Below are 26,963 nucleotides of genomic sequence, written 5' to 3'. Positions count from 1 at the left end.
AGGGAGGGAGCTGTCTCAGACTTCACCATCCTCCCCCCCCTCACCCACACACCATTCACTAGCTGGGACATGGGGGAAGTCAGGAGTGAGGGTCAGGCAGCTCCCCCCTCTCTGTGAAGCCAGCCTCTCACTAGTAATGCAGGGAGGGAGCTGTCTCAGACTTCACCATCCTCCCCCCCCTCACCCACACACCATTCACTAGCTGGGACATGGGGGAAGTCAGGAGTGAGGGTCAGGCAGCTCCCCCCTGTCTGTGAAGCCAGCCTCTCACTAGTAATGCAGGGAGGGAGCTGTCTCAGACTTCACCATCCTCCCCCCCCCCCCCTCACCCACACACCATTCACTAGCTGGGACATGGGGGAAGTCAGGAGTGAGGGTCAGGCAGCTCCCCCCTGTCTGTGAAGCCAGCCTCTCACTAGTAATGCAGGGAGGGAGCTGTCTCAGACTTCACCATCCTCCTCCCCCCCCCCCCCACCCACACCCCATTCACTAGCTGGGACATGGGGGAAGTCAGGAGTGAGGGTCAGGCAGCTCCCCCCTGTCTGTGAAGCCAGCCTCTCACTAGTAATGCAGGGAGGGAGCTGTCTCAGACTTCACCATCCTCCCCCCCCCCCTCACCCACACACCATTCACTAGCTGGGACATGGGGGAAGTCAGGAGTGAGGGTCAGGCAGCTCCCCCCTGTCTGTGAAGCCAGCCTCTCACTAGTAATGCAGGGAGGGAGCTGTCTCAGACTTCACCATCCTCCTCCCCCCCCCCTCACCCACACACCATTCACTAGCTGGGACATGGGGGAAGTCAGGAGTGAGGGTCAGGCAGCTCCCCCCTGTCTGTGAAGCCAGCCTCTCACTAGTAATGCAGGGAGGGAGCTGTCTCAGACTTCACCATCCTCCCCCCCCCCTCACCCACACACCATTCACTAGCTGGGACATGGGGGAAGTCAGGAGTGAGGGTCAGGCAGCTCCCCCCTGTCTGTGAAGCCAGCCTCTCACTAGTAATGCAGGGAGGGAGCTGTCTCAGACTTCACCATCCTCCCCCCCCCCCCCCCTCACCCACACACCATTCACTAGCTGGGACATGGGGGAAGTCAGGAGTGAGGGTCAGGCAGCTCCCCCCTGTCTGTGAAGCCAGCCTCTCACTAGTAATGCAGGGAGGGAGCTGTCTCAGACTGCACCATCCTCCTCCCCCCCCCCCCCTCACCCACACACCATTCACTAGCTGGGACATGGGGGAAGTCAGGAGTGAGGGTCAGGCGGCTCCCCCCTGTCTGTGAAGCCAGCCTCTCACTAGTAATGCAGGGAGGGAGCTGTCTCAGACTGGTATCAGGGTTAGGGCACTGTGTGCAGGAAGATCACAACACTCCTGGTATTAATAGGGATAGGGCACTGTAAGAGATGACTGTAGTAGATTGAATAAAGATCTGATGTTTCTGCTCTCCTCACACCAAACAAAAACAACACACAAGCAGAGAAGCCCTTCTTACAAAGCTGAGCTAGTGAGTTAAGTAGGAGGAAAAGTAAACATACTTGTGCCAGTGTGGCTACTTAAAAAATACACTTACCAACAATCAATTACATATATTTGAACTGTGTACAGTTCCAGCCAGGACCACCTTTCTAAAATGCACAGTGATTGGCAAATTCAACATGCACTAGCATTTCAGGTGCCTGCTAACAAAAATAATAAACAAACAAGTTCTAGTCACGTGAGTGCTGATCATTACATTACTTTTTTTGTCAAGCTTCCAACTGTTTCCATTTCACATCCCCCCAACCATTACCTCAGTATTAGCCTTGGTAACATCAATAGATAAGAGCACAGCCAGCCAATAGGAATACATACATACATATTCATTCCTAAGTGACCTTTACTGACCTGGGAAGTGTGAACACTTTGTTTCATTTTCTGTTGGTGTTCGTTAGTTTCCAGTTCCATTTCCCATCCCCCCAACCATCACCTCAGTGGTAACCTTGGTAACATCAATAGATAAGAGGGCAGCCAGCCAATAGGAACACATATTCATTCCTAACTGACCTTCAGTGACCTGGAAAGTGTTTATTTGTATCATTTTCAGTTAGTGCGCACTAAATCGAGTTAGTGCGCACTAACGGGGAGTTAGTGCGCACTAAATCGAGTTAGTGCGCACTAACACGATTTAACGATTTTTAACGATAAATCGTTAGAATTTCTATTGTATCGTGTTCTATAACGATTTAAGACGATATTAACATTATCGGACGATAATTTTAATCGTTGAAAAACGATTCACATCCCTAGTATTTAAAGCTTTTTAAAAGGAAGTATGTTGTGCAAACAGCAAGCAAACATATAATATCCTGAGGAATGACATCTTTTTTTTTTTATGAAAAGGTTTTCTTTTTTCCTTGAGATATAGCAGTGCCTTCTGATGCATGGGCAATGCCATATTTTATATCCTTCTGCAGATGAGGTTTGTTTCTCAAGTTTTAAAGTTGTTTCCCTGTTAAAGTTTTCTTGCAGGCTCCAGTGAGAAGAGGAAGGTGAGCAGAATTCAATAGCAGAGATGCCATTAATGGGAGATGTCATAGTAGTAGTTACGAAGCTTGAGCTCCACCTGCGTAAATCCTGGCCGGTCTTCAAGACTGTAAGCAGAAGAAGAGTACTGTGTTACAGTGAAAGCTCTGAAACAGAACAATGTGCTTTCAAATATACAATCATAAAAGGGTAAGTGGTTTCAGGAAGAAGCTCATGTACTGCATCAGACTAAAGTTGTTATGTTTCTGTCTTCTCTAGGTGACATTATTAGGAAACTTGAGTTCACAGCATAATTCTATGTTGATGATATAGAGTTGTTAGTTCCCATAAAAAAAGCTTTCCCCTAAAATGGGAGTAGTAGCGGACCTGCTTTACAAGAAGTGGCAGACTGGCTGTCTAGTAATAATCTTAGTACAACCAAAAGTGAAGTGTTGAGGGTTGGGACTACAGAATCTGTTTATTGGCCTAGGTAAGGTACTGCTAGAAAGCATTCTACATAATTCCACTCAGGAAATTAGAGATTTGGAGGTGAACGTGGACCCTTCTTTTTCATTGCAGACGCAGATACAAAAAGTGTCAAAACGGACATTTTAGAAACTGAAGATATTTTACCTATTGTGCCCTTTTTAGGTACTTTTAAGATGCATTTAAGAGAGTTGTTCTTTTCCTCATTAGGAGTGCACAGGGGTAAAAATTGTGTTTCATTTTTTAATTTTGTTATTGAAGTGTTTTTTGTCATGAATTTCATTTTGTTTGATGTTTATTTTGTTTTCTTTAGTTTAACCACCCCATGCCCACCCATCCCTGCCATCCAAAAAAATGCTGGGGCTAGAATCCTTCCTGGCCCCCAATTACCTAGTCTGGGGCGGATCCACTGACAAGGTCTAAGCCGGGTCCAAGCCTCGGCCTTGCGTAGACCTAAGCCATGATAGGTTGCCACAACCTCAGCCTAGGTCCTAAGCAAAGCCCATGCTTTGAGGCAAGGCCCAGGCCTCATCAGTGGATCCACCATGGCTAAGGCTTGGCCAGGCTTGATGTTGGGACCTGGTCTGGAGATTGGGTCCCTATACCAGGAACTTGGCCCGGTGCCAGGCCTGATGCTGAGGCTCGGCCCAGAGGCTAGATCCCAATTACTGGGTCTCTGATCCTCATGACCACATCTCTATTCATCATGACCTCAAATCTTGTTTATGGTAATATCTTTTCTGAGGGTAATATTTTTAGTGACTTCTGTGAGTAAAATAGTGCTTTACTTACAAAAATAGCTCTTTAAAAATTTGTGCAACTGATATGCACATAAAATTACATGCATACACACTGTATAAACATACTGTTATATGCTAGAGGAGGATCATTTCAGAGGATGAAGCCTGGGCAGGATTAAGACATACATGCATACTTTTTGATTTTAAAAAGTATACATGAAAATTCTCTTGGCAAAACTGCATATCAAATAGCAAGTGTAACTGTGTGCAAATAGTTTTACTGGGATAATTTACAAAGCAGAATTTTGTATATAAATCAGCTTTAAAAATTTGTGTAACTCATGCACATATTTGCCAGCTAACTTATACATGATGTTATAAAACTTCCCCTATATGGGCTTATCAATGAAACCAATACATAGGCTGCAATTGGTACAAAATATAGTAGCCAGGATGGTGTTGCAAAAGTCACAAACAGAGAGAGCAACCCCAATGTTATAAACTTTTATTTGGTTACCTGTACTGGCTAGGATAAGGTTCAAAATCTCTACCTTGTTATTCCATCTACTTAAAGGAAATGGAACAGGGTAGCTGAAAGATGCCATGAGACAATATATACTAAGGCAAGAATTAAGATCATCTCAGCTGATGTTATTAGTGCTGGAACTCACAAAGTGATTTGTACCTTTTCTGGTGGAAAAGTCTCCCAATAGAAATCAGGGAAGAAACAAATTACCTAGAATTCAGGAGGAAGTTGAAAACATATCTTTTCCATAGGGATACACACACACATAAAAAAAAAATGTAATTTTGTTTTTTTTTATTTGTTTTAGTACAAAAAAAATAGTTTGGTTCATTCAGTTGTATTGGCTTTGCATTTTTTGTGCATTTTTTAAAATTTGATTATTTCCTTTTGATATTTTATTTACATAAATATCATTTTACATGTTTGAAATTGAATTTTATGGAGTTAATTTTCAAAGATGTTCTGCATGTAAGTAGCATGTATGCATGTTAGGGGGTATGCAGTGATAAAACATTTGTTTCATTTCATTTTTTCCCCTTTTTTTTTTTTTGTTTCATTAGATTTTTTTATGCGCCCAGTCCGCGCCCCGTCCCACGCACGGGCCTGCTCACCTTCATGGTTACACGGCAGGTCCCGGGTCAGCCTCCCTAGCGGCAGCTGATAGCACTTCCAAGCCCCAGCGTCCCATGGCAGCGGTCGCCGGGCCATCTACTGCACACCAGGCCTCATGCCGGAGCTCGGCATCTTCGGTGCTGTTGGACACGCCCCTATGCCCGCACGCGGACCACCCGGCCACTTGTAGGGCCAAGAGCGGGTCTTAGCTCTGCGGTGCGCCCTGATTGATTCTCTGTTATAAGCAAGTCCCTGCCTGCACTTCCTTGTGGTGCAATGCATAAGGTGAAGTGACCTTGATCCAAAGGTCATGGGTTCTAGTCCCACTCTTGGTGCTTCCAAGAATTGATTCCTAGTTTGTGGGTCCCAGCCCACACATCCCTGAATCCAAGAACACTTGTTTCCAAGCTTGTGGGTTCAAGATCCCACTTCAAGAATTCCAAGAACATCCACTTGAACTGGAATATATCTGCCTTGTTCAGCTGCTTGGCCTGGATGCTCCTATTGATTGGTACTGGTCTTCTGTGTTCCTGCTGACGGCTGGAGACTTGACCTGGCAGGATGAAGATTGAGTGTTGGTGTGTATGCTAGATTGTCACTGTGTTTGTGTTCTGTTCCTAGTTCGCCAGTATTGTCTCCCCAGGTAGTACCTCCAGACTGTCTTACTGGTACTGACCTTGGCTTACTCTTGACCTTGTCTCTAGAATCTGGCTCTGTTCCTAGCCTCCTTATCACCTATGCTCTTCTGGTACTACTTGTTCCACCTGACCTCCAGTCTTGAACCTGACTGTGTTCCCTTCTGTCTGTGGGCATGCTGGACTTCCACCCACTCTCCCAGGAGGCCCACCTAAGTCCAAGCACCCTGGGTCCCTACAGGCTCCTCCGGGCGGGGGGGGGAACGGGGACTTTGGGCTTCCAGTGGTGAAGCTCTTCCTAGCCTCTGTCTCCTTCTGTGCTCTACCCCCCTGGGGGCAGTTACCTCCTGGTCCCTACCAGGAGGTGCATTGCCACTGCCACACGACAAGGGTCCACCCCACCCCAGAGCACAATAATTTTCTTTTGTTTAAATTTAGTGCAGATGAGATACTGTGCACTGTTTGGGGCCTCCCAGCCAGCCTCAAGCGGGGGCTGGCTGGGAGGCGCCCATCTTCTTTTCTTCGGCCTCCGCCGGACTCGATTTTAATTTCTTCAGCCCTCGCTGACCTTCGGGGCCGAAGAAGTGAACACCGGTGCTGCTAACCGCAGCCAGAGACCAGCTATTCAGCTGGGGGCCTTAGATCGGAAGGGTGCTTCTGTGTGTGTGTGTGTTATGTATGTGAGAAAGGAATCTGCCAGTTTAAAAAAAAATGAAATGTGATAATACGTGTACCTCAACTTTTGTGCTGGTAGCGCAACTTTTGAAAAGTTGGATGAAAGATGAAATTACTGAATTTTAAGCATCCCTCTTCTGGAAAATAAAATTTAGCAAAGTGGGTAGAGACAAATACTAAAGCAAAACAAAATTAAAATATTTAAAATGTTCATCTCAGCAAAATCACAAATTTAAGATACTGATGCCAGGTGGGTTTTTTTTTTTTTTTTTTTTTTTTAAAGCATAATTTAAGCATGAAGACCAGAATAGTTCCAATCTGAAACGGTTTTGCTATTTTTTTTAAGCCTTTAGAAAATGTATATTTATAAATGACTAAGACTGGAATCTTCCCAGTTAAAAGGGAAGGTGACTAAGGATGTCTTTCAGTTCCATATCTCCCACATGAATAATCATATGACTGATAGTTTGAATAAAGACACTTGCTTTATTGCCTGAAAGCGTAAAACAAGAGAAGCTGTACGATGTGGGTGGCTGTCCCTTGGGAGGACAGAACCTGAAGGAAGGGTGTCATTTCGCCTTCTGATAGGAATGTGGTTTTCTTAATTAACGGTTGGGATCATCACTTTTACTTTTAGTAAAAGTGAAAAATGCTGCAAGTCTGAAAGAAAGGTGCTTCGGTGAGAGTGTAATGTACATGTGAGAAAGGGAGGGTGCTTCTGTATGTGTGTGGTGTATATGTGAGTCAGGGAGGGTGCTTGTGTGTGTCAATGTGTGTATGCAAGATAGATGGAACATGTTTTTGGCTGGCTTGTGGCTGTGAGAGAGGGCATGTGTGTGATTGAGAGCTAGTGTGTAAGTGAAATAGAGAGAGCATGTATGTGATTGAAAACCTGTGTGTAAGAGGGAGCGAGAGCATTGTGTGATTGAGAGAGACTGGCCAGAGAGGTGACGTGTGTATGTGTGAGACTGATGAGGGAGATGACTGGTATGTGTGTGAGAGAGAGAGAGAGAGACTGGTTGGGGAGATGATTGGTGTGTGAGAGACAGAAATTGGTCTTGAGGGGATGACTGGTGTGTGTGTGTGTGTGTGTGTGTGAGAGAGAGAGAAGAGACTGGTTGTGGTCCCCAAGGAAGAGGACCGTGAGGACAGCTTCAGCAGATACTGCTGCTTCTGGTGTGACCTGCAAGGGAAAGGAGTAGGAGAACTGCTGGAGAGGGTAATTAAAGGTGGCTTTTTAAGTTCATTTTTCTTGATTGACTACCATTTTAATTATTGGGTAGTATGTGATGTGTCTGCTGTTTGAAATATTTTATTGGTGTTTGGTAAAGTTTTCAAAATTTGCTTGAGTCTTTAATTATTGGATATTCTATTCATCAGCTGTTTTGAAATTATTTTATTAGTATGATTTTATAATTATGATTCATGATTTATATATCTTGATTTTATTGATTGTTTCATGATGAATGGTGACATTTTTGTTTTTCTATTGTTGCACTGTATAGAGTCTTGCGTGATACGTTTTACAGTTTAGTTTTTGTCTGCACATTTCTATTTATACTTTTTGTGGCTTTATTCTGTATTTGGTGAGAGTTTTTGTCCTGCATGCAAAGACTGAGATGAAGCATTCTTTTAGCATGTAGTTTCTCTGTAGGGATCTGTAGTAGCTTGGCCTGTTCTGTTTACCTGATAGGAGGTGTATTGATATTTTAGATTCTGGTGTAATATTTGTGGTATTCTTTTTCATAGATGGGGTTGTTACTCTTTGAGTTTTGGCAAATAGTACTGTGTTGATACGGGAGGACCATGCCGAAATATAGGGGTGTGTACATATATATGTAAAATATATGTAAATTATATTGTATATGTAATTGGGTACCCATGGGCCAGTATGGAGAAAAATCCCCCGGGCCACTATTTTCCCACATTCCGCCCCTGCACATATATTTTACCTGAAAAAAAGGGGTGGTCTATGTGTACTCTGGGGCAGGGTTAGAAATACATACAGTAGGTGCTGTTTTGTAAGAAATATACATATATACATTAGAAAACTTATTTGTACACTTTTACAGCTGTTAATTGACTCACAAAAGTGAAATCAAGTCTCTCTTGTTCTCAGTTTTTTGATGGGAGATCTGGGTGAACTGGTAGGGGCTCAGAGTGAAGTCCTAGAGAGACTATGTGAACCGCAGAAGGACTGGGTAAACTGGTGGAGATAATGATGATCTACAAGCAAATGTTTTCAAAATGATATATGCACATGCTTTATAAAATATCTGCGTCTGTGTTTAATTCTGAGTGTTTATTCACGCAGTGTCACAATTATTTTGCACACAAAATATATGTGCATATATTTATAAAAGCACGGGTTTTGTTGAATTGAAAATATATGCACCTACTTTGGAAAAGAAGTACCTAAAACTTTCTAAACAGCGTGGTTCCCACAGTTTATAAAATACTAGAATTAATCTTCACATATCCCCCTACACATGCAAATGCTGTACTGCAGTTAGGTTTGGAAGTTGAGCTTCCAGTGTGCAAGTATTACTTCAGCATATAAGGAGTAATTTTCGAAAGGTTTCAGGGTAGTAAATACGAAGCTACGCATTTAAGTATCATGTATGTGTGCAAGTAGTGTGTGTGTTAGTGTTGTGTGTAAATATAAATTTAAAACAGGAGCAGTTTAGGGGCGTTCCAGGGCGGGACTCAGTAGTTCACACAAAAGTTAGTATTTGTAAGCCTTGCTTACATTACTAAACGGTTCTGTTCGCTTTTTTATCTGCTAATTGAGTCATGAAAAAGAAATCACACGTCTTTTGTCTGCAGTTTTTGGGTGGGGGGTTCTGGGTGAAGTGATGGTGAACGTTACGGTGAAGTGGTGGTGAATCTAGGTGAAATGGTGGAAGGTATCAGCAAAATGGTGATTAAGAGTGCATGAACAAGTAAGTAGTTTAATCAGCTGAGTGTGTACATACTTTATAAACTCCCAGCCTCTGGACATAAACTGCAATACATATATAGGGTAAATTTTAAAAGCCGCGCGCAGGCATCCGAGTGCGCACGATTCCCGGTATGCACACATGGGCACACCACATTTATAACATGCGCAAGTCGCCACATGCATATTATAAAATCCGGTACCCATATGCAAATATGGGCCCAATTTTATATCAGCGTGCGCATATGCGTGCAGGTGCCGGCTCGCACGCGCAAAGGGGAAATGTTTTAAGAAATGAGCACCAACGCGACAGGGCATTTCCCCAGTTCCCTCCCAGTCCACTCCAAGAAAAGAGCGGACTGGGAGGGAACTTCCTAACCCCCTAGCTAACCAGCCTGCCTTTTCCCCTCTCCTCCCTGAACCCTAAAACCCCCCTTACCACTCTATTTTTTTTCCAACTTACCTGCTCTCCCGAGCAGTAGTAAGTTGCACAGGCCGGCTGGCTGCTGGTGTGCACTGCAGCGGGCCAGTGCCTAATGGCATAGTCCTGGCCCACCAATACACCACCCATGCCCCACCCTGCCCCTTTTTTGTTTGCCGGCTCTTCTACATGTACCAGGAGATATGAGCTTGGCCGTGGGCCTTTGAAAAGGCCCGCTGTGTGCATGCAGCCAAGCCATGCACATATCTCACAGTATTGGTGTGCGCTGGTGTTTGAAAATTTACTTCTATGTGCATTTTACAAGCCTTTTGCACATAAAGGGGTAGATTTTAAAAGCCCTGCGAGCATAAATCCGGCATAGGCCCGGCGACTCGCGCAAGCCCCGGGACGAGTGTATGACCCGGGGCTTTGAAAAAGGGGCGGGAAGGGGCGGGGGTGTGGTCGGAGCACTGGTCCGGGGCAGTCCCGAGGCCTCCGGCACAGCAGCCGTGCCGGGGGATCGCTCGTAAGATACGCCTGCTACAGGTAGGCGTAAATAACAAAATAAAGGTAGGGGGGATTTAGGTAGGGCTGGGGGGGGCGGGTTAGATAGGGGAAGAGAGAGGAAGGTGGGGGAAGCGGAAGGAAAGTTCCCTCCGAGGCCACTCCGATTTCGGAGGGAACGGGGAAAGCCATCAGGGCTCCCCTAGGGCTCGGTGCGCACAAGGTGCACATGTGTGCACCCCATTGCGCGCGCCAACCCAGGATTTTGTAACATGCGCGCGCTTGTTATAAAATTGGGCATAGATTTGTGTGCGACGGGTTGCGCCCACAAATCTACACTCGCGCGTAGCTATTAAAATCCGGCCCAAAATATACAGGTGTGCTTTAATAAAATATGTATAGAAAGTATGTGGCTTTATGAAAATGTGTGTATACAATTGTGTTTCCCATCCGGTGTAGCATGGCACATTGATAGCCTTCAGACCAGACTTAGGTAGGCCACGGAAAGTCACCACTGCCTGCCTGATGCTCAGATCTTCAGCAGCGACTGGCCCCTGTTCTCAGCACCTCACAGCAACAAGAGATAACCAGTGATGGCTCATGAAGGAGAATATATGTGCTCAGGCGTGCCTCGTCTTCCTAGCTACAGCCTAAGCCCCAGAATGTGGTAATTAGTGGGCTGCATGCAGGGCATGGATAGCTGGGTCCCTCTTTATGCGACTCATGTGCCGTGCACAACTCCTCCTCCTCCTCCGCCCCAGCCTCCTCCTGTGATTCTTAGCCTCTGTTTATCCCCGGATTGAGTGAGATGGGGGACACGGTGTGCACCAAGTACTGGATGTGACTCATTCTGACCGTGGGAAGCAGCAGCAGTACAAGAAATCAGGCAGCCTGGTGCTGCAGCCAAGGTAACTCACTGAGCCGGCTGCCCGCACTACACCGACTTCTCTCTTCTCCTGCACATGAGTATAGTGGACGCCGGCTCATTTCGATGCCCTCATCTTGGGTCTGCACCACCCCACCCACCCACACCTCATTGTTTTAAAATTTGGAAGAGAGACTGGTGGAGCTTTCAGTGCTTCCCCAGCTCTTCTTTCAGCCACAAGCGTCTTCTCTACGTCCACACTGCCTGCCCCATGGAGGCCAGTGTGCCACACAACATTTTTGTTAATGTGGGCGGAGATACTCATTGGTTTATAAACTCTGCAGCTCCTGCCACACAGTTGATATAATAAGGGCAAAAGTTTGTGTACACATATTTCTACGTGTATGTGTTGACTTACTGGAAGTAGTTTTGAAAGAAAAGGTCATGCAGGCTAAAAAAAATAAGGGCCTTTCATTCATTTCAATTCAGTAATTAAATTCGTAACTTGCTTGCTCGTAAGTAAGCACCTCGAGTGAGGAACAATATAAAACTTAAAATACATAAAATAAAAACTTGGACATAATATTACAGGCATTATTTTAAATCCATTTAATCATTACCCACAAATGAATTAAAATCATGCATAACTTCCCTCACAGCCAAAAAAGAATAGACTATTTTTCCAGTAATAAGTAGTATAAAACCTATAATAAAGCTGATTCAAATTACATAGTAACTACAAAACTAAAAATCTCATAATATGGATTACTGAAAATATTTTATGAACACAAAAACAAATATTTAAAATGGGGTAAGGTGATTTTAAAACTACTTTTTAGATGACAATGAGAGAGTTTAGTGAAAAGCACTCTTAAAAAGCTATTCCTTCACCGTTTTATGAAACATGAAATAATGCTGCACTTCTCACATCTCTAATGTGAGTCAGGCCAGCACAATTAAATGTCCACTCACAAGCAGATGACAGATGTACAAATAACAGGAAGTAGCCAGTAAACTAGCTCGAGATGACCACAGAATAATGTGGTTACAGAAATATCCTGTTCCTCCCCCCTCCCCTCGTTGAATCTTAAAGAGTAAGCATAGCATCATAAACCAAATTCTGTGCATAAATGGTAACCAATGTAGCACCAGGGTCCTCTTCCATTATGCTATACCTGTAACATTGCGAGCGACAGAATTTTAAACCAATTGAAGTCAATATGAATTCTTATTTATAGTGCCTGCTAAAATACTACTGCAATAATTGATGCAAGTAAAGCATAAGAGCCGGTGTATTCTTTTTTTAGTTGATTCTGATTCAGGAAATATTGAGCCTGCCGAGTCACACGTGCATTACTATAACAGGAGCGGCAAACTGCCTTTTACCCGAAGCACCACAGATACATTTTCAACCAGAACTACCCTTTGATTTCTAAGCTAAGAGGTCATGGGATAAGCACAGATGATTAGTGTCAAAAAGTGAAAAGAAATCAGAAGAATGACCTAGAGGCATTTGTTTAAATGTCTGAAGCAGGTCTTTTTTTTCAGGGGCACATGCAGGCACTGAGTACTGGCACCTTTTCCTCCACCAGCCTGAATTGCTCTGTGGGTCACCTGCTCCCCCCCCCCCAAAAAAAAAAAAAAAAAAAAAGCATCTGATGCTGCCTTCACTCCCCCTCCCTGTGTCCTTTCCCTGTGTCCTTTCTTCTGCTTTGAGAAGGATCTTGGGGAAGAGAGACTCCTGCCTGAGTGGGAAAGGGGAGAGAAAAGAGGACGCATGGTTGTCCCCAGGGAAAAGAGAAAGGGGCTTCAGCCTGCCTTCTGGGAGGAGGGAGATGAGAGACAGAGAGAACCCCAGGAGAGCAAGAAAGAGAGGGAAAAGGCAATAGGGATGTGAATCGTGTCCTCGATCGTCTTAACGATCGATTTCGGCTGGGAGGGGGAGGGAATCGTATTGTTGCCGTTTGGGGGGGTAAAATATCGTGAAAAATCGTGAAAAATCGAAAAATCGCAAAACCGGCACATTAAAACCCCCTAAAACCCACCCCCGACCCTTTAAATTAAATCCCCCACCCTCCCGAACCCCCCCCAAATGACTTAAATAACCTGCGGGTCCAGCGGCGGTCCGGAACGGCAGCGGTCCGGAACGGGCTCCTGCTCCTGAATCTTGTTGTCTTCAGCCGGCGCCATTTTCCAAAATGGCGCCGAAAAATGGCGGCGGCCATAGACTAACACGATTGGACGGCAGGAGGTCCTTCCGGACCCCCGCTGGACTTTTGGCAAGTCTTGTGGGGGTCAGGAGGCCCCCCACAAGCTGGCCAAAAGTTCCTGGCGGTCCAGCGGGGGTCAGGGAGCGATTTCCCGCCGCGAATCGTTTTCGTACGGAAAATGGCGCCGGCAGGAGATCGACTGCAGGAGGTCGTTCAGCGAGGGTTCCGGCGCCTCGCTGAACAACCTCCTGCAGTCGATCTCCTGCCGGCGCCATTTTCCGTACGAAAACGATTTGCGGCGGGAAATCGCTCCCTGACCCCCGCTGGACCTCCAGGAACTTTTGGCCAGCTTGTGGGGGGCCTCCTGACCCCCACGAGACTTGCCAAAAGTCCAGCGGGGGTCCGGAAGGACCTCCTGCCGTCCAATCGTGTTCGTCTATGGCCGCCGCCATTTTTCGGCGCCATTTTGGAAAATGGCGCCGGCTGAAGACAACAAGATTCAGGAGCAGGAGCCCGTTCCGGACCGCTGCCGTTCCGGACCGCCGCTGGACCCGCAGGTTATTTAAGTCATTTGGGGGGGGTTCGGGAGGGTGGGGGATTTAATTTAAAGGGTCGGGGGTGGGTTTTAGGGGGTTTTAGTGTGCCGGCTCACGATTCTAACGATTTATAACGATAAATCGTTAGAATCTCTATTGTATTGTGTTCCATAACGGTTTAAGACGATATTAAAATTATCGGACGATAATTTTAATCGACCTAAAACGATTCACATCCCTAAAAGGCAAGGGTGAGGGGACAGGATAGGGGCCGCCAGACAACAAAAGGAAGAAAATAAAGCTTTTTCCTTTTGATTTAGCACTTCAAATATGTCAGCTTTGGGAAGGTGAATATGCAGTTTCTGACATCTTTGTATTTTGCACAGCACAGCAGGATATACATTTCTGTTTCTATTTCTCCAGTGTTGCACTGTATGCAGAGTCGGCATGTTGAGATTACCAGTTTAATATTTGTCTGCATACTTCTATTTATAATTTGTGGTCACTTATTTTGTACTTGGTGAGAGACTGCCCATGTTCTGTCTCTGCGATAAAGGTGAGGTATGCTGATAGGGTGTAGTTTCTATATAGTGACCTGTAGCAGTCTGATTTGTTCTGTTTTCCTGATGGGAGGTGTATTGGTGTTCCAGGGTCAGGTGTAATATTTGCAAAGCTATCTTTTCATAGACTCCGTGGCCAGTTGCAGGGGGGGGGGGGTCAGGGCTTTGGATGGATGCCTCTTCCCATCCTACCCCCATGGAAGACCCTGCATGTGAGAACTGGCCCCTTTTTTCAGTATAAATAAGCACCGGTTTAAAGTTGTGTACTCAAATAATTCAATAATGCATGTTAGGACTGCCAGATTGAAAGGCATAGAGGTAGATTTTAAAAACATACGCGCATGAACAAAAGTACGCTGGATTTTATAAGATACGTGCATAGCCGTGCGTATCTTATAAAATCCGGGGTCGGCGCACGCAAGGGGGTGCACATTTGTGCAACTTGCGCGCGCCAAGCCCTGCACGCGCTGCCCGTTCCCTCCGAGGCCGCTCCGAAATCGGAGCGGCCTCGGAGGGAACTTTCTTTCTACCCCCCCCGCACCTTCCCTTCCCCTACCTAACCCACCCCCCCCAGCCCTATCTAGACACCCCCCCCCACCTTTATTGAAGAAGTTACTACTGCCTCCGAGCAGTAGTAACTTACGCACGCCGGTGCGGCAGGCCCTGACACAGGCCGCTGTGTCGGGGCACTCGGCCACGCCCCCAGACCGCCCACATGCCTCCCAGACACGCCCCTGATCCCTAACCGTGCCCCCTGGTCACGCCCCCGACCACCCCTTTTTGCAAGCCCCGGGACATACGCGCGTCCCGGGGCTTGCGTGCGCCACCGAGCCTATGCAAAATAAGCTCGGCGCGCGCAGGGGGGTTTGGGGTAGGTTTTCAGGGGGTACGCGCGTATCTTTCGCGCATACCCCTTTCAAAATCTGCCCCATAGTGTGTAATATGAAATGTTAGAAGCCCTAGTAAAAAATGTAGTTAACCACAGAGCTAGATCTGTCTGGCAGTCTGTGATAATAAAATTAACTAATTGCTGTTCCAATCTGTCAAGCTGGACTATTGCAATTTTCTCATGGTATTTTATTTTACTGTAGTTAAACAGTATGGAGTAATTTTCAAAGGAGTTATACAAGAGAGAAGGAGAGGAAATGAGTGAAATATTGAGCTTGAGTTTGGATTAGGTATGCTCTGTCCATTTTAGAAATACCCCCTCCCCCTCTGTTCCCTGCAAGATATGGGGGGGGGGGGGGAGATGAGTGAAAGGGAGAGGCTGGAATTGGGAGAACAGTAGCTTTTCTCTGCTGTGCTGTGTACTCTGTCCATTCTGGTATCACCTCCTCTCTTCCTGTTTCCTGCATGGGACAGGAGGGAAGGTGAACAGAGGTGAAATGAAAGTATGCAGAGGGCTCTAAAGGGAATATTTGGTTAAGCTGTGCTGCCTATTCCCTAGGCATGCAGGATAATACTGTACTGATATATAAGAATAAGAAAACACACTTTATTTTTATTAAGGGAGTAACATTATTAATAATGCCAGGGACTGTACAGCAATTCTGGTTATAACTGTTTAAGAAGTTCGTACACTTAACTAAATTCACTTAAGGAGTCAAAAATGGTATGGGCAAGTGCCCCTCATGAATCACATATGTAGATTAGATGCAGATACTCACTTATATGTCCAACAGCGTTTCATTATGTTATAAATCTCTGGAGGACAGTTAGCAGGAGCATCCATTCGCAATCCAATTTCAATCATCTGGGAAACTTCATTTCCTTTCATTCCCTGAACAGATAAAGATTTGAAATAGGGATGAACATTTCCAGGAATGAAGCATGGTTGCTAACATTAGATATTAGGGATGTGAATCGTGTGATCGATCTTCCTAACGATCGATTTTGGCTGGGGGGGAGGGAAATTTGATCGTCATGGTTTTTTTGTTAAAAAATTGTCAAATCGTAAATCGGCGGGAAAACCGGCACACCAAAACAACCCTAAAACCCACCCCGACCCTTTAAAACAAATCCCCCACCCTCCCGAACCCCCCCAAAATGTTTTAAATTACCTTGGTTCCAATGAAGGGGGGGGTCCCAGCGCGATCTCCCACTCTCGGGCCACGGCTGCGTTAAGAGAAATGGGGCCAGTGGCCCTTTGCCCTTACCATATGACAGGGCAAAGGTAGCGCCGGCGCCATTTTGGTTCCTGTCACCCGACGTCACGAGTGCAGGAGATCGCTCCCGGACCCCCGCTGGACCCCCAGGGACTTTTTTGCCAGCTTGGGGGGGCCTCCTGACCCCCACAAGACTTGCCAAAAGTCCAGCAGGGGTTCGGGAGCGACCTCCTGCACTCGGGGCTTATTGCCAATATTCAAAATGGCGCCGGCACTACCTTTGCCCTCACTATGTCATACGACCTGTACGACATAGTGAGGGCAAAAGTAGCACCGGCGCCATTTTGAATATTGGCAATACGGCCCGAGTGCAGGAAGTCGCTCCCGGACCCCCGCTGGACTTTTGGCAAGTCTTGTGGAGGTCAGGAGGCCCCCCCAAGCTGGCCAAAAGTCCCTGGGGGTCCAGCGGGGGTCCGGGAGCGATCTCCTGCACTCGTGACGTCGGGTGACAGGAACCAAAATGGCGCCGGCGCTACCTTTGCCCTGTCATATGGTAAGGGCAAAGGGCCACCGGCGCCATTTCTATTAACGCAGCCGTGGCCCGAGAGCGGGAGATCGTGCCGGGACCCCCCCCACTGGACCCCAGGTAATTTAAAACATTTTGGGGGGGTTCGGGAGGGTGGGAGATTTGTTTTAAAGAGTCGGGGTGGGTTTTAGGGATGTTTTGGTGTGCCGGTTTTCCCGCCCTCCCCCTCCCCCGATTTACGATTTTTTGATGATAAATCAGGGGAATTGCTATTGTATCGCGGCTCTAATGATTTTTGACGATTTAAAATATATCTGACAATTGTTTTAAATCATCAAAAAACGATTCACATCCCTATTAGATATGATTATACAACAAATATAAGATGTTAAGGCATGAAGTTTGACTAACACAATAAAATGTATCTTAATTAGAGGACAGTGAGATAATTTTCAAAACATAGAAACATAATGGCAGAAAAAGGACCATTTATTTATTTAACAGCTTTTTTATACCGATATTAGTGGTTATATCATATCGGTTTATATCATAACTAAGATAGAAAGTACATAGAACAGGGGAAGGGGTAGGGGGTTGTAAACAGTGATGGCATAGAGAGGAGTAGAAGATTCTAACTAGAGAACAAAACTTAACAAAAAACTTAAGAGCTGAACAATAAATAATCCATAGTGAGGTTACAGAGGAGTTGAAGCGCGGGAGACCTAATCTGGGTATGCCTGTTTGAAGAGCTAAGTCTAACTTTTTATTGAATTTGGTGGTGCAAGGCTCAAGGCAGCGATCCGTGGGTAGTGAGTTCCAGTGGGTGGGGCCTGCAATGGAGAGAGCTTGATCCCTTGTAGAGGTGAGGTGAGCATTCTTGAGGGATGGGATGTATAGGGTACCTTTGAGGGATGCTCTGGTGGAGCAGCTGGAGGAGGTGATATGGCCTATAGGGATGTGAATCGTTTTTCAACGATTAAAATTATCGTCCGATAATGTTTATATCGTCTTAAATCGTTATAGAACACGATACAATAGAAATTCTAACGATTTATCGTTAAAAATCGTTAAATCGTGTTAGTGCGCACTAACTCGAGTTAGTGCGCACTAACTCCCCGTTAGTGCGCACTAACTCGATTTAGTGCGCACTAACTGAAAATGATACAAATAAACACTTTCCAGGTCACTGAAGGTCAGTTAGGAATGAATATGTGTTCCTATTGGCTGACTGCCCTCTTATCTATTGATGTTACCAAGGTTACCACTGAGGTGATGGTTGGGGGGATGGGAAATGGAACTGGAAACTAACGAACACCAACAGAAAATGAAACAAAGTGTTCACACTTCCCAGGTCAGTAAAGGTCACTTAGGAATGAATATGTATGTATGTATTCCTATTGGCTGGCTGTGCTCTTATCTATTGATGTTACCAAGGCTAATACTGAGGTAATGGTTGGGGGGATGTGAAATGGAAACAGTTGGAAGCTTGACAAAAAAAGTAATGTAATGATCAGCACTCACGTGACTAGAACTTGTTTGTTTATTATTTTTGTTAGCAGGCACCTGAAATGCTAGTGCATGTTGAATTTGCCAATCACTGTGCATTTTAGAAAGGTGGTCCTGGCTGGAACTGTACACAGTTCAAATATATGTAATTGATTGTTGGTAAGTGTATTTTTTAAGTAGCCACACTGGCACAAGTATGTTTACTTTTCCTCCTACTTAACTCACTAGCTCAGCATTGTAAGAAGGGCTTCTCTGCTTGTGTGTTGTTTTTGTTTGGTGTGAGGAGAGCAGAAACATCAGATCTTTATTCAATCTACTACAGTCATCTCTTACAGTGCCCTATCCCTATTAATACCAGGAGTGTTGTGATCTTCCTGCACACAGTGCCCTAACCCTGATACCAGTCTGAGACAGCTCCCTCCCTGCATTACTAGTGAGAGGCTGGCTTCACAGACAGGGGGGAGCTGCCTGACCCTCACTCCTGACTTCCCCCATGTCCCAGCTAGTGAATGGTGTGTGGGTGAGAGGGGGGGAGGATGGTGAAGTCTGAGACAGCTCCCTCCCTGCATTACTAGTGAGAGGCTGGCTTCACAGACAGGGGGGAGCTGCCTGACCCTCACTCCTGACTTCCCCCATGTCCCAGCTAGTGAATGGTGTGTGGGTGAGGGGGGGGGGGGAGGATGGTGAAGTCTGAGACAGCTCCCTCCCTGCATTACTAGTGAGAGGCTGGCTTCACAGACAGGGGGGAGCTGCCTGACCCTCACTCCTGACTTCCCCCATGTCCCAGCTAGTGAATGGTGTGTGGGTGAGGGGGGGGGGAGGATGGTGAAGTCTGAGACAGCTCCCTCCCTGCATTACTAGTGAGAGGCTGGCTTCACAGACAGGGGGGAGCTGCCTGACCCTCACTCCTCCGGGGTATTGTGATCTTCCTGCACACAGTGCCCTATCCCTGATACCAGGGGGGTTGTGATCTTCCTGCATGCAGTGCCCTATCCCTATTAATACCAGGAGTGTTGTGATCTTCCTGCATGCAGTGCCCTATCCCTATTAATACCAGGAGTGTTGTGATCTTCCTGCATGCAGTGCCCTATCCCTGATACCGGGATGTGTGCAAGAAGATCACAACACCCCCGGTATCAGGAATAGGGCACTGTGTGCAGGAAGATCACAACACCCCCAGTATCAGGAATAGGGCACTGTGTGCAGGAAGATCACAACACCCCTGGTATTAGGGATAGGGCACTGTGTGCAGGAAGATCACAACACTCCTGGTATTAATAGGGATAGGGCACTGTGTGCAGGAAGATCACAATACCCCTGGTATCAGGGTTAGGGCACAAGTTCTAGTCACATTGACTGATCACATTACTTGTTTTGTCAAGCTACCAACTGTTTCCATTTCCCATCCCCCATATACTGTCAGTAGGAAACTTGGTAACATGAATAAATAAGAGGGCAGCCAATAGGAATACATATTCATTCCTAAACTGACCTTAACTGACCTGAAAAGTGTCAAATTGTATCATTTTCAGTTAGTGCGCACTAACTCCCAGTTAGTGTGCACTAACTCCCGTTAGTGCGCACTAACTCGAGTTAGTGCGCACTAATCGGAAAAAACGATTTTTAACGATTTTTTAACTAAAAAATCGTGCCTAAGACGATTTTCTTGCTCTGCCACACGATTTCTATCGTTAAGACGATATGGAAAACGATTCACATCCCTAATGGCCTATCTAGTCTGGCTGCCCATATGGCCTATCTAGTCTGCCTGCCCACACCAACTATTCAGTTTTAAAATCCCTAACACTGCCTAAAAGATTCTTACCACTGCCAATCTTTAAGATATCTAGCTATCTTTAACATAGTCAGGTGTATTCAGGCAAAGCTATTGAATACCCCCACAAATTTAACCAGATACGTTTATTCAACTACATTTTCTGGCCGGAAAGTGGATTTTATTGGCCAGACAGCACTTTCTAGTTAAATGGTTAGAAAGGGCTTTCAGCTCCCTGCATTCTTTTAATTTAGTCATCAAGGTTTAAGCAATTAGAGTAACCTGAAGATAACCTTTAATGCCTCTGTTTTATAGGTCTTAGGACTGGAGTTCAACCCTGGTCCCAGCATGTCAAATATAGTTTAAGCCATGGATTGTTGCATCATTGAGCCCATTTTTATCTCGGTGTATCAGGCATAATCCAGAGTCTATTTCTCTATATCTGGGTCCCATAAAGAAGAAACAAGATGACGCTGGGGTTCATAGTAGGACCCAGGGTTGTTGGAACCCATTTCAGGCCTTAGGGAAAATAATACAAGTTGTCTATTAGGTCAGCATTCAAAGGGTTTGTCCAAGTAACTTTTCAAGATAATAGGGCAAACCCAGAGATTTAAATATTCCCCTCTGTTAGCTGGACAAAATTTAGCATGGTACAAAGAGGAGGATCTGGGAGCATTCCATAGTGAGGCTAAACTTTAACCAGTGAGTGCTAATATTCAGCACCAGGTAAAGTTTCCTGGGTTTCTTTTCCACGTACCACCTCACTATCGATCTCATAAATTAGTTTATATGGCTAACACAATATCTTGCAAATGACTAAGTCAGCATGCTACAAATCAATATACATGCAATATATATACCTTATATGGCTTTTGTCCATAGGAAAATGCCTCCCACATTAATACTCCAAAGCTCCAAACATCGCTTTTGCTAGAAAACTTGAAGAAGTTAATGCATTCTGGGGCATACCACTTGATTGGCCATTTCCCATGACCTTTTGCCTTTAAAAGAGTTAAATTTATAAAACAGCAAAAATAAGACACAGCAGTAGCATTGTAAAAGTTATGTTATGAAAGTTTAGAATTAGTTATGGTTACTTACTACTCTTACAAAAAATATAAATAGTTACCCGTGATATTTTTTAAATAAAAAAGCTACCAGTTTGGGTCCAGTGGCAGCCTCCACCTTACAAAAGATTCTGGGTTGGTGACCTGGCATGATAACAGCAGAAAATCGCCACTGATAGTTGAACTAATCTGGAGTATGTGAAGGACCCAGAACAGATGTCCTTTACCCTAGGAGCTCCCAAAATTACTAGCAACCAAGTCTGAGTTTCAGGATATCTATAATTGATCAAAAAACAAGCTTCATTTGCATAATATATTAGTTATCCTGAAAACCTGACTTGCAAGCAGGTCCTGAGGCTTCAGTTTGAGAACTCATGCTGTAGGCACTGAGCCACTATTACTGTTCGGGTTCCTTCAAATAGCAGGTCATCTGTTTCTTAGATTCAAGGTTACCATATAGCTCTGTATCTGTAGGAAAAGGTTGAGCTAGTTCTGCTTTTCTTCTCATGACATGGATGTGTAGTTGTACTTCTGGTTTCTTAAGAAACAGGAACTACAAGTCCATGTATGCAATGGGTAGAAAGACTGGACTGGTTCAACCTCACCTCACAGACATGGAGCTTTATGGTAAAACCCTGCTTGGCTCAAATGTTTCCATTCATTTTTTTTTTGTTCATGCTACATTCATGCCTTACAGTTATCAGCATGATGCTGATCTAGAGTTTTGATCAGCACCCTGATATACAACATTAACATTTGTAATGGAGGACGTGAATAAATTGGAGCTTTCAACATCTTTATAGGCTGGTACCTTCCCATAAATAGGATAACAATGATAACAATAAAGGGGGATCTTAGTTATTATGCTTAACTACCAAATGAAATCCAACACATTGATGGTAAGTTTACCTACATTCCCAATAATTACGCTATGTGGGGGGAGACAGAGATAGTGTTTTCATAAACTAAAATTTGCTTGCTTTACTGGTTTTCTGACAGAGTAGATTTAAAATAAGAGCAAAATGGTTTTAAATATTCAGAATATTTGCATTAGCCTATGCTTCAAAACTGAGAATGATTTCACTGAAAATGAAAATGCCACAATGGCTTTCCTTTACACTTTCATTTTAAAATGTGCTTTTGCTGTGGCTAAAGAAAGGGGTAAAAAAAAAAAACAAAACGCTATCTATAAGCTCCCAGACCCATCTGTACTCAGTATGTGAAGAGGCAACAATTGTGTTTCCATTCATTAATTTGTTTCATAGGTCACCTCCATTCATCTAGTTCATTTTAAGTGAAAAAAAATATTGATTTATTTTAATTGTTCATTCATATAACATTAATCTCAATGGGAGAAGCAACCTATTTGGAGGCTCCAAAATTGAGGTTTTCTTATCAATTTTAATAAATTTATTTGGCAGACATCATCAGAAGGGGAAAAGAACTTCAAGGCCCCTAGACTTTGGCAAAGTGGCAGCAAAAAGGTCATTTGTTTATTTATATTTCACAATTCTAAAACATAGCCATTGTGGATTAAAATGTACATACATAGTGATACATCAAACAATAAAACATACATACAAGTCAAATACAAAACAATATCTATAAAGCATACAATGTAATAAATTGTTAACATTAGCTAATAAATTCTTGTTTAAAAAGAACAGCTTTCAATATCTTATATGGACTACCAGGCAATCTGTCTGACTGCAAACCTCCTGTGGGACATAGTTCTACACATCCGGACCCATTATAGAAAATGCCATTTTTCTAGTTGCACTTATTTTATACTTCTGAACAGATGGAACAACTAGTAAAGACTGAAAAGATGAACGCCGGAATTGAGAAGCAACATACCAAGAAACCTTATCACTCAAACAAAATGATTCTTGATAAAGTGCTTTATGTAATAAAACAGTTATTTTAAATTCGTATCCTCTGGGCGATTGGAAGCCAATGCAGTTTCTTCCACCCAGGCGTAACACTTTCATTGTAATCCAAAAGATGAAAAGCAGCATTCTAAACCAATTGTAAAACCTGTAGGAGGTGCTGCAAAAGTTCAGCATATAGAGCGTTACAGTAATCAAAATTGTTCAAAACTAGTGCCACTGCCTGGACTATTAAATAAAAATCTTGAATTGGAAGTATCTTCCTAAGGAGTCTTATAAGCCGCAATTTATAAAATGCAATATGCATAACCGTTTTTACCTGAGCCTTCATTGACAATTTTGAATCCAACAGCACATCTAAATTCCATGCCTCATCGTAAAATCCTACTGTATATCATCAATTAGTACTGAAGGAGGAACTATAGGAGATGGCAATCTACAACCCACATTACAATTGTTTTCCCACAATTTAAAACTAAACCATTTTCTACAAATCACCTTTTTTATAATCTTAAAATTACTGAAAAACAATTGCAAGTTAATCCATGCTTATCAGTACCCCAAACCATAAAGGTTAGGCCCTAGTTGTTTGTTTGAATCCAATTCCACTTTTTACCCCCCACCGTGGAAGTGGATATCCCAAAAGGTTGACAGATTCTTTGCTGCTTATCCCAGGGATAAGCAGTAGATTTCCCCAACTCTGCCTTGATAATGGTTTATGGACTTTTCTTCCAGGAACTTGTCTAAACCTTTTTTTAAACCCAGGCATACTAACAGCTTTCACCACATCCTCTGGCAACAAATTCCAAAATTTAATTATGCGTTGAGTAAAAAAATATTTTCTTCTATATGTCTTAAATGTTTCACCTAGTAACTTCATTGAATGTCTCCTAGTCTTTGTACTTTTTGAAAGAAAACACAACCAATTTGCATTTACCCATTTAACTCTACTCATTATTTTATGGACCTCTATCATATCTCCCCTCAGCCATCTCTTTTTCAGACTGAAGAGCCATAACCTCTTTAGCCTTTCCTCATAGGGGAATCATTCCATCCCCTTTATTATTTCTGTCACCCTTATCTCTATCTTTTCTACTTCTGCTCTATCTTTTCTGAGATGTGTTGACCAGAACTTACACACCATGGGTAATACAAAGACATTATGATATTCTTTGTTTTATTCTCCATTCCTTTCCAAATAATTCCTAGTATTCTATTTGCTTTTTTGCCTGTTGCTGCACATTGAGCAAAGGAACTCAACATATTATCCACAATGATACCTAGATCCTTTTCCTGGGTGGTGACTCCCAATGTGCCTTGCATTGTGTAGCTATAATTTGGGTTGCTCTTCCTTACATGCATCACTTTCCACTTGACCACATTAAATGTCATCTGCCATTTGCCATTTGGATCCCGAATCTCCTAGTCTTGCAAAGTCCTCTTGCAATCTTTCTGTGATTTAACAACTTTGAATAATTTTGCATTATCAGCAAATTTGATCACCTCACTCGTTCACATTTCTAGGTCATTTATGAATATGTTAAAAAGCAGCAGTCCTAGTTTTTTGACGATTTAAAATATCGTCCGTACGGAAAATGGCGCCGGCCATACGCATATGGCCGGCGCCATTTTCCGTACGGAAAACGATTCGCGGCAAGAAATCGCTCCCGGAACCCCGCTGGACTCCCAGGAACTTTTGGCCAGCTTGGGGGGGCCTCCTGACCCCCACAAGACTTGCCAAAAGTCCAGCGGGGGTCCGGAACGACCTCCTGCGTCGAATCGTTTTGGTCTATGGCCGCCGCCATTTTGCAGCGGCCATTTTGCAAAATGGCGCCGGCTGAAGACAACAGGATTCAATTGAGGGGGCCATTCCGGACCGCCGCCGTTCTGGACCACTGCTGGATCCCCAGGTAATTTAAAGCATTTGGGGGGGGGGGTTCGGGAGGGTGGGGGATTTAATTTAAAGAGTCGGGGGTGGGTTTTAGGGGGTTTTAGTTTGCCGGTTTTCCTGCCCTCCCCCTTCCCCCGATTTATGATTTTTTAACGATAAATCGGGGGAATTGGTATTGTATCGTGGCCCTAACGATTTTTGACGATTTAAAATATATCGGACAATATTTTAAATCGTCAAAAAACGATTCACATCCCTAGTTAATACTATGAATCTCCTTAGAAAAATGCATTCTGTATGAAAGTCACACTTCTGGATATAGAATTCTTACCTTGTAATAACTCTCATCAGAGTTAAGGGCTTTGGATAGTCCAAAGTCACTGATTTTGGCATAATGTTGAGTGACCAACAGCACATTTCTTGCAGCCAAATCTCTGTGCACAAAGTTGTTCTCCTCTAAGTATTTCATTCCCATGGAAACCTGATGAACCAGCTCTGTTAAATTTATTTGAGTGATATCCCTGAAATCACAATGACTTCCATAAGAAAGCAGCAATTAACTTCAGTAACTGCTGGTGCATGTATAGATAACTGAAATAATACTTTACTTTCTGGTTGTCCTTGTTTTTTTGAACACTTAGCTGCTATATCAGATAATACTGAGGACAAATTTTAACAGGTAAGTAGAAAATTAGCTTCTACGTATTTATACAGTCATAAATATGTGATATCCCAGTTAAAAAACAAAATCAGTGGTTACTGTTGATTTGTGCATGTGTGTATGCTGCAATCCACTGAAAAGTTATATTTGGTTGAGACCAAGTGTATGTGGGATTCATCTACCCCAGAAGTATAGTGTTACATGATGGAAATAATTTATTGATAAATAAAAAGAAATTATGAAAGAAACATTGTAGACGTACTTGTAGCTTGTTGTAACCCCTCCCCATCCCAGTGACTTTGTCATATGATACAGGTAGTGGGAACAAAATGGCCATAGCTTGACTGAAGAAAAAAACAACTTAACTAATACATTATTGAATTTACAAAGACAGTATATAAACTTCAAAATAAAAGAATACCCCTCCCCCCCCCCACTAGCCCCCTACCTTCCCTACTTTCACTAGCAAGTCCAATGCATTTTGTCATTGAAAGGCTACTAATCATAGTCATGTATTCATTTTCTTCCATTAGGTCTACTAGACCATCTTCATGGCTGCCAACCAACTGGGCTACTCCAAACAGTTGGTGATAATCACTTCAGTGCCATCCTCCAGGCAGCCAAGGCCAATTTTAAAATTCCAGGAATCAGGGCAGGAACAAGTGGGCTTCACTCCTGCCCTTAAGGATCTTTTTGGAGAAATTGGGGGAAGGGGATGAGTAGGAGCTGGGGAGAGAGGTCACCGATCTCTGTATAATTTAACGAGGGTAAGAAGGGCATGGAAAGGCCTGGCTGGACAGGCCCAGGCCCTGGGTTCAAATTTACAGAGCAGGAGGGTACTTAGAAGGTCACAGGAGGCTAAGTCTATTTTAATTTTGTTTTGGATTTTTTTTTGGGGGGGGGGGAGGGTAATGTTTTCTTCAGTTTGGCAAACAAACTGAACCAAAAAAAAAATAATAAATAAACCAAACAATTAAAAAAACCCACAAAATTAAAAAAAACAAATGCAATCAAACATTTTTGGGCTGTACATCCCTATCATTTAGCTTATTAATACCTTTCTAGTCATGAGTTGCATTTAAATCATTTATTTTATATCAAACTTCAAATGGCAAAGTCCTCTGACACTGTGGGGAATGCCTTGACAGGAGAGTCAGAATTCACCTGTTCCACTTGCCCTGTACACCTTTGCTTGGGGACCACTGCCTGCCTGCATCATTTACCATGGAGTGAAGCCATTCTGTATCTATTCAAGACCATGCCCTCACGGATCTTGGCTATCATCTGCTCCAGCTCCATTTCTCAGTCAGGCTGCTGTGTTGCCTGCACATCCTTCAGCTTCT

General features: G+C 44.0%; 1 protein-coding gene across 2 annotated transcripts in view; it reads right to left on the bottom strand.

Annotated features, from left to right (window-relative positions):
• Positions 1 to 2,185: 2,185 nt before the first annotated feature.
• Positions 2,186 to 26,963, bottom strand: part of LOC115100316 (tyrosine-protein kinase SYK-like) — a 53,457-nt gene continuing 28,679 nt past the window's right edge. For both annotated transcript variants that reach the window (XM_029618741.1, XM_029618735.1), the window contains exons 5-8: positions 25,291 to 25,480; positions 20,973 to 21,113; positions 15,869 to 15,981; positions 2,186 to 2,621 (exon numbers count right to left, since the gene is read on the bottom strand). In XM_029618741.1, coding sequence (XP_029474601.1) covers positions 2,549 to 2,621; positions 15,869 to 15,981; positions 20,973 to 21,113; positions 25,291 to 25,480 — 517 coding nt within the window. In that variant the 3' untranslated portion in view covers positions 2,186 to 2,548. The remainder of the gene's footprint in view (positions 2,622 to 15,868; positions 15,982 to 20,972; positions 21,114 to 25,290; positions 25,481 to 26,963) is intronic.

Source organism: Rhinatrema bivittatum, chromosome 1, assembly GCF_901001135.1.
Source record: "Rhinatrema bivittatum chromosome 1, aRhiBiv1.1, whole genome shotgun sequence".
Taxonomy (NCBI): domain Eukaryota; kingdom Metazoa; phylum Chordata; class Amphibia; order Gymnophiona; family Rhinatrematidae; genus Rhinatrema; species Rhinatrema bivittatum.
The sequence above is the reverse complement of the archived record's forward strand: the minus strand, read 5'-3'. Positions and strand labels throughout refer to the sequence as shown.